The following is an 8,715-nucleotide window of genomic DNA, read 5'->3' as shown; positions in this document are numbered from 1 at the left end:
AGTAACATTATAAAAAAAATAAAAAATATTATTTATGTATTAATGATATTAAATTAAATTTTAATTTGAATAATATTATAATATTATTTACCGTTTAAGTATAACATTGATTTTCACATAATTGTAACTACATTAAATTAAAATTTAATCATGATGATTAAATTAATCCCTTAAGTCTGTAAAAAAATAAAATATAACAAAACGTATAAAAATGTAAATCTTGTAAAACCTCATAATTGAAACAAAATTTGAAACGATATGAAAAACAATCCAACATTGTAGGATACAGTTGAAATAAAATAAAACCTTTTAAATCTTATAACACTCTCATATTGAAGTTGTTTTAACGAATTTAACTAAATAATGCGCAAATTGTGTTTTTCATTTACAAATGACAATAAATTATACTCTAACTGTATTCATAACCTAAAAGTTTCAAGCTTTAACTAAACAAAGACATGTTTGAACAAACATTTTAATTCAGTAATTATTTAATAAGCCCAAATAAAATAAAAAACTTGTTCATAAACTTAGACCCTGAAATAAAATTTATACAAAGCAGCAACATCCAAATACGTTAAATTTAGGCATATTTGCAGAAAGCACGGTGTTCAGTAAACATATGAATGGATGTTTGATATTATAGCCTAGGCCTAGAAGTCATGTTTGTTTGTGGGTCTCACAGAGCATACCCTAAAATATATCATCTACCTGATGACATCACATTATTACTGGTTGATAAAAGATCACAGATATATCTAACAATAATCACAATATATATAAACACAATCCATACACTACAGTTTTGGAGGATCAAAAGCAAATGCAGATCCCTTGCTGAACTGCTATCTGGCTACTTCAACTATCTGATGGGCGAGGCAGTCTTTTGGCAATTTCCTGTCAAAACCAAGGATGTATGATATCTCAAAATAAAGGGTTGTAGACAAGTCATGAACAAAACATAAGCTCAAGGCAAGACATTGTAATAAGATTAATATGCCCATAAAAGACTAGATCACGTTAAACTACACGAGCAATCCACCAAAACAAAAGGGGGGGAAACAGCACTGCCCAGGTCCTTTGTCTGCCATATAATTTTTTTACATAATTGTCAATGTTTAAGCTTGAGTCTAAGAGTTAAAAGTGATGATATTTATTGCATCTTAAAGATATTAAGCATCAAAGTCTTCAGTGTATTTACCAAGACAAAAGAGGAAGAAGATTAGGAGGTTGTCTATACAAACATGCAATCATGATATGGAAAGTAAATATTAGTATTAAGATCATCATCCACTGAGGCAACACGGTTATAGTAATAATAAAACAATTAATTCACCCTAACATGAATTTAGAATTTTGCAAGATGTTTGAAATCAAGTTAGGTGGCACATCAAACATGCTAACATGAATTACAATTTAAGATTCACTTACAGCATACCATGACATTATTGTCATGGACACGTGAGAAATGACTGGATTCAGGAGCTGCAGCTTAAGTGATACCAAGTCTCTTAGGAGACTACTAACCCAAGATTCATGATTCAATCTTAGCTGGGTCACTTTGCCTACATTTTGGCCTACTCTTCCCTTCCCCATAAAACATCCAAGACCTCCTTTTAAACCCCAAAAAAGGGAAATGAAAAACTAGTTAGAGGTCCTAATCCGAACTACAAACTGAAATCAGATCAAAATTCAATGTTCGGTTGATACTGTAAATCTCATTGTAGGCTACAAGAACAAAGTTTTAAAATAACCACCTCTGGAATTGCATCAGTAACACAATTAATTAACTGATTCGGAACTAAAGTTTTATACCTCAGTAGAGGCAGCCACCCAATTCCGGACAAATTTCAAGTATTATAGGTCAGAAACAGCAAGTACTTTAGAATAACACATCAATAATTTTTATTAATAGTGTTGTTATTTCATGCCAAAAATCATGCTTGGTTGCAAACTAAACTTTTTTTATCTTTCTTAATATCTTCAGCACATAATTAGCAGGCATCCAATGGCTGTGATCCTTTTCATACATAGGTGGCTACCTAGAAGTTAGTGCTTTCCAGCATGCTTGTTGAACTTCTCTACAAGTAACAATCTTGCGTAACCTCAAAATGTAGCCCTGGCCATTTTATTACGGTTTCTCTATCCTAAAATATTTTTTAGTAGTTAACTCCCTTATGTATTCCAAGACCAAGACATTACCTTTGATGGAAAAGATGCAATCTTGGATTTTTGTAGGACGGAATTCCTATTTCAAGATCATCTTTAGCCCCTCCAATAGGTCTATATGAGTTCGCTACAAGTACAACTATCTTCAGGTAGCAAGAGCATCATGGGGAAGCTTGCTAGTAGCATAGTCAACAATGTCCTAAGAGACCAAAGATCAGAGTTAAAGCCCAAAATTGACTACTAGCATAGCCTCTCCTAAAGATCTGCAAGTCAATATCAAACAGTATTCCTACAGTTCCTAACACTTGATCATTACTTAAGCATCTTTGTTGCCTGAGTGTACTGTAGAACTTAAATTAAACAGATTAGAATTCCGATCATATGACCAGTACCAAAACAGGACCACATAGTATTTTGGCACCTTATATTCAATCCAAAGAGACATTGATTCTCAAATATTTTAATAACACTTATTTTATGCACATAAGATAAAACTGAGAACATAGATATTCAAAATAAGTAAAAAAAAAAATTGCAGGGTCACCCAAGATAAGATGTGACCATGTCCAATCCTAATTGCCATACGCATACCGATTAAACAGCTAACTAGTTTCTACTGTTCATACATTCTCATTCTTGCCAAATACAAAATGACATGATTAATTTTATAATCTAATAACCAGAAGAAAGCAAACACCAAGCGTACCTCAAACAGTTCATTTATATTATCTGCTGTCTTTGCAGATGTCTCTATGAAAAACATACCATTCTTCTCAGCATAGTCAGTGCCATCCTTCATGGAAACATTAAAACAAACTATGAGGTAAAAAAACGAATTATTTTGTTTAAGACAGCTGTATTATGGAGGAAGGTTGCACTACCTGGACAGCAACTTCCCGCTTCTCTTGAAGATCAGCTTTATTACCGACCAGTGCCATCACTATATCAGGGCTTCCATGTTTTTGTAGCTCCTAAATTATCAGTGTTTCAGTTTTCAGTTGCAAAAAAAAAAATAGAAAGAAATGCAGCTCCTAATAAAACAAACAGCTCATAATCTAATGATTTATAACATGCAAGTAAGATATATGGAACATCTTAATCACAGTACATCAAATAGATGTCAAATATACATATATCAAATTAGCTATGTTTTTTATTCTTCACATGGTTTTTCCAACAACTTAATCCATAATGACAATTATTAGATTTTCTTTTTCCAACTGCAACAAAATCCAATAACTGCAATCTCACCTGTGAAAGGAAAAATGAGGGAAAACAGTCCATTGGAATATTAACATATTAATCATAGTAGTCAATAGTGGATAGCGGCAGACAGGCTGCTCCTAAAAAACACTACAGTGGGAAGACAGCTATTCTAAATTATACATAAATTCTATTTAATTATTACATATTCCTAGTTACACACACACACACACACACACATATATATATATATGTATGTATGTATATATATTCTGTTTCTATATATTTATACATGATTATTTCTCTATTATATAAAATATAATTATGTATTAATAAATTTTCTATATTTTTACAAATAATAGAAAACCTTATAGTATCATAACAGTATAATATATGGTTAGTTAAAAAAAGAAAAACCCTCCCCAGTAGTAGGACAGTCTGGGGGAGAAGAGTGGCCCGATTTGGGCTGTAGGTTCCAACACCCCTTCTCACTCAAGAAACTAAAAAACCTAGCTTCTTTTAGTTTCTCCTATCAGCTGTCATCCACTTTCACCCAAGAAACAAAAATCCCAAGCCTCTTTCTCTCAGCACGACTACAGACTCCTCACCCAATCATTTTGTCCACCCAAAACTCAGAAGTTACAGAATAGAAGCTGTCTGATGACCAAGCAGATCACAGATGTTGTCTGGTAACAATGCTAACAGATGAGCAGCCACAACACCCACAAATTGCTGCACATGGCACCGCGACAACCAAAATGGCCAGAAGCTCCGCAACAAGTGCCACAAGAGCAGCAGGGGTGCCAGTCTACTCTGCCACCCTGCAATCACGAGCATATGATTGACTAGTCCCATATGAACTCCAACCTTAAATCCAAATATAATGAATTTCTTCTGTTTTCTATAAATGAGAACAACAAAAATCTTTTCCCATTAGGTACTATATATGGGTCATCCAACCACCCTTGTGTTATGTAAAAAAATAAATAGAAATGGAGTGGATGATCTAACTCAAACCAAAAGCTAGGTGAAAAGAGAATTCCCCAAGCTCCGTAAGGAGTATTTTGGCCACATTACTAGTGGGACTTCATAACACATTTCATGCTCCCTTGAATGGCAATCTGAAGTGCAAAATTTGCAGAACTAGATAACCGATAGCCCAACATCAAGACTAGAAAAACTTCAATACAATACTATAAATGGTCTGCGTCTAACTCAATCCAAAGCATACTTCTAGTTATATGCAGAATTGAACATCCATGGATATACACGTCACCCATCCACCTCACGTGTCCCCCACGTTTGAAGATATCAAAATTCCCTTGAAGACTTCTATACCATTAATGTATTCTTACAAGAAAAAGTAATGCAGGTTTACTAGGTGTTCCCTTTTTTCAGTTTTATAGCCTGTTGCTTTCTTCTTCAAATTTCCAAATGATTTGTCTGTCTCTAAAAGAGAAAAAGACGAGCCACCACTATTGAAGGTATCATAGCTGCAGTACACATTCCAATCCTTCTCTTTCCTTATCTCTCATCTACCAATATAAAACCTTGTAATACAAGCAAGCCTTCCATGCTTGCACATCCTAGCTCACATAATTATAACTCAATTACAGATCAAAGACAAAACATCAATTTCTTTAACTTCATTGTTAAATGCTTTTAGGCACGGGTGTTGCCATCTAGTTCTAGTCACAATGCACATACATCAGGTCAATTACTTAAATGTTTTAAATGAAGGAAATGGATTAAAACAGGACTATATTCTATTCACCATTGCACAGTTCCAGACTAATTAATACAGGGAATTTGTTATTCATATTTTAAATAACTAACCAAGCAAGAAATGAGAAAGTAGAACCCTGCAATAACTGCAAATCTACCTTAACCCAGTACTGTGCTTTGCTAAAAGATTCTGGGCTTGTTATATCATAGACAATAACTGCAACTGCTGCACCTCGGTAATAGAGAGGTGCTAATGCAGCGTACCTGAAATAAATTATTAGCAAACAAAGGTTACTTCAAAAATAATTTGATCTTGAAATGAAACAAAGGGAAAATGTTAAACAAAATGTATTAAGCAATTGCATAATCTGGAAAGATAAATGACAGACACCTCTCTTGACCAGCAGTATCCCATATTTCAAATTTGACTGTTGTAGAGTCTTGCAGAGCTATTGTTTGCGACAAAAAAGAAGCTCCAACAGTTACCTTACATTAAAAAGTCTAAAAGATATAAGAATAATTTCATGGAATAACAAGTCATACTATTAAGAAAGCTTACATTATTAAAAAATAAAACAAAGTATCGAAACAAAAGCAACATATTCTTACTTTGGATGTTGCATCAAACTGACCACGAACAAATCGTAGAACAATACAGCTTTTACCAACACCAGAATCACCTAAGAGAACAAGCTGTTTTCAGTGACATATCAAGGTTAGTTATGGTTTCCTTTAAGGTTAAACAAGAAAATACTAAAGTATGACATACTCAATTATGATTAATTCCAACTGAATCCCACGTTTTTTCAATTACTTGTTAAAAGTTAAAAGCAACATTATATACAAAAATTCCTGTCAACTATGTCCATGTTCATTCTATCTGCTTTTCCATAAACACCTTAGAGTATCAGGTCTTCAAATCCTTCACCTCTATGAACACGTCCTAAGGGTGGAATGATTGTAAGTTTGCAAACAGATGCTTGGAGATAATCCAATACTTGCATGGACCAATATAGCTTTTTATAAAAATTAGTAAAGTTTCATCTATGACAATATTTCCCATTCACTCTTCATTTGGATGTGTATCAGATTGCAGTCTGGTCAATAACGACACAATGGTTACACCAAACACAGCTTAATCACCCATTTAGACCCACTATTTATTTATTTATTTTATTCAATTTGGTTTTACTTTGAATAAATGGTTCGATCAAGTCCCTCAATTTTTAAAAGCACAACAATATGGCCACTTTCCATCCATTTAGCAGTATAACTAACAAATATTAATGATTTTAATTTACACAAAATACCATCATCGCATCAAGACAATTTATAAAACTAATGTCATCACTTACAACAATGAAAGGGTCACATCAACGCATTTTTAAAAATTGAAGGACTTGATTGAATCTTGAATTAATAAAGGGAGGAAATTGAACAAAAAATATAAATAATAGGACCAAGAAGATAATTAAGCCCACAAATCACTTGACTTTCATCCATTGCCATATATTTCTCATTCATTCTGATAATTAAAGGTCATAATCTTATCAACAAATGCAATCCATTCTTTTAGCAGATCAAATTTCGGGTAGTAAGGTATTTCAACATTTGTCACTAATTAAATTATCAAAACTTACAACAGCTAACAAATAACAATTCACAATCAAAACAAGACTAGTATGACAGAAGCAAGGTACATATATGGTTCTCAAGCTTTTAGTCATTTTAGATAACTAAAAACAGGGTTATGTTCTCTTTCAGTATGCTGCGGCTTTCAACAAAAACCAGGAAATTAATCGTTTGCAACAGAAAACGGAAAGCTCCCCAGCTACCCTCTCCTAACATCAATATTAGAATTTGGTTTTAAACCTAACTCAACCCAGGAAGTAAGCTCCAGAGGTTCCCTGCATATAAATTCTATTTAGACAATTTCCCTAGGTTGTAATCAGCCACTGATCTCTAACAATTGACTTTCTCACTCGACAACAAATCCAAAATTTACAAGAAACTGGTAAATGCATGACACCATATTGATAAATTGATAAATAAAAGAAGAACTTTTTTTCTTTATTCTTTTAAAAAAACCAAATAACTAGACAAAACACGAGCAATCCAAGAACTCTGCACAAATACCTTGACCCTTAGATTCCTGGCATCCTGCCCTCCACCATTCTCGGAACTGGGTCGACCCAACTGCCTTGAATCCCTATCTGCAAACCCAAAATCAATTACCCCAAAATCACAGATCAAAACCACAATCAGTCAAAAATAATATTTTTTTTCCGAAACCCTTTTGAGCTCCCGAGCTAAATCAACGACAAAACATCAGAGTTTACCCGGAAAGGAGGAGCCGCAACCCATAGCGAGAGGAGAAGATTTCGAAGTGGGTACAGATGGGGGTGGTTGATGATTAAGAAAGGGTTATTTTTATAAAAAAAAAAAATTGGACCCTTTTGTTGTTTTGTTTTGTGTTTGTTAGGTTGTTGGTTCCCACGAAAATTGGTGGTGTGCCACCAGCACAGTGGTGGAAGATTGAGCGTTGGTTAATGGGAGCTTGCAAATTATGAAATTCTGGCGTGGTTTGCACAAATCTTAGGGCCTATTCCTTTAACCTGCTTTCCGTGAGGACGAGGATTTCCACTCCAGACCAAAATCACTTTTTTTAAATTTCTCTATATGATTTTTTTCTATATTATAAAAATAAAATTTATGTGAGATATTTTTTTATGATCCGGATATGTCTCGATCAAAATCACCAAAAAGACTAATCTAAAATTACTGAGATTCATTAAAAAAAAAAAACTCTTTCAATTTATAAACAGCTTGTGATTCTCTTAAATAAGATGTCACAGTTGTGTTTATGGTTCATTTATGATTTTTATAGAATATTTTAGAAAAACAAATGATAAATTTTAGCTTATTTATTAGATTTTGAAAACATGGTTATGGATTTATTTATGGAGAACATTTATATTTAGGTAGTACATTTAATTTGTAGAGATGAAAATGTGAGTTTTGTTCTAACTTCGAACAATTCTTTCCTTTTTTTCATTAACTATGATTGATTTTAAAAAAATTATAAACTAAGTTGAGTTAACATGACACGATTTGACTGTGAAAAGATGATGTCATGACAGTATAATTTTTGTCATATCAAAATAAAGTCGTGTCAAAGTGACACGATTTAGTATTAAATACAAAATTGTTACAACATAACATGATTTTGATTAGATTTTTTTTAAGATTACATTAAAATCATATTACATTTGCACAACTTGAATTTTAATTTTTTTTTATAAAAAAAGTTTGTTTGTATTTTGTTTTTTAAAATCTTTGAAAAATTAATTGAATTATTAATTTAACAAATTTTATAAAATTAATAAAGAAATATTTAGTTTTTTTAATTGAAAATTTAATTAATAAATGGTGTTAAAACCTTAAATTTAAAACGTAAACTAAAAGTTTAAAATATAAAAATAAAAATGCCACAAAATTTAAAAAATATTAATAAATAGTTGATTTTTTGAAAATTTGGTATCCTCGATTTCCTTTGGTTATTGGTCATGATATTCTTTATCCCATTTCAAGCAACTTTTATTTTAACAATCTAAGTTC

General features: G+C 32.4%; 1 protein-coding gene across 2 annotated transcripts; it reads right to left on the bottom strand.

Moving 5' to 3' along the window:
- Window positions 1-573: 573 nt before the first annotated feature.
- LOC137829664 (ras-related protein RABF1) lies at window positions 574-7,813 on the bottom strand. 2 transcript variants are annotated; one of them, XM_068636526.1, is made up of 9 exons: window positions 7,437-7,776; window positions 7,234-7,310; window positions 5,707-5,790; window positions 5,489-5,583; window positions 5,256-5,361; window positions 3,051-3,140; window positions 2,876-2,962; window positions 2,203-2,368; window positions 574-897 (listed from the first exon to the last, which is right to left on the bottom strand). In XM_068636526.1, the coding sequence occupies exons 1-8, from the start codon at window positions 7,459-7,461 to the stop codon at window positions 2,315-2,317; spliced, it is 618 nt and encodes a 205-aa protein (XP_068492627.1). In that variant the 5' UTR covers window positions 7,462-7,776; the 3' UTR covers window positions 574-897; window positions 2,203-2,314. The 2 variants fall into 2 exon arrangements, with proteins under 2 accessions (XP_068492627.1, XP_068492628.1); XM_068636527.1 differs by lacking the exon at window positions 2,203-2,368 and having other exon boundaries at window positions 7,437-7,813.
- Between the last annotated feature and the right edge of the window lie 902 nt (window positions 7,814-8,715).

This window comes from Phaseolus vulgaris, chromosome 7 (assembly GCF_000499845.2).
Source record: "Phaseolus vulgaris cultivar G19833 chromosome 7, P. vulgaris v2.0, whole genome shotgun sequence".
NCBI lineage: Eukaryota > Viridiplantae > Streptophyta > Magnoliopsida > Fabales > Fabaceae > Phaseolus > Phaseolus vulgaris.
The sequence above is the reverse complement of the archived record's forward strand: the minus strand, read 5'-3'. Positions and strand labels throughout refer to the sequence as shown.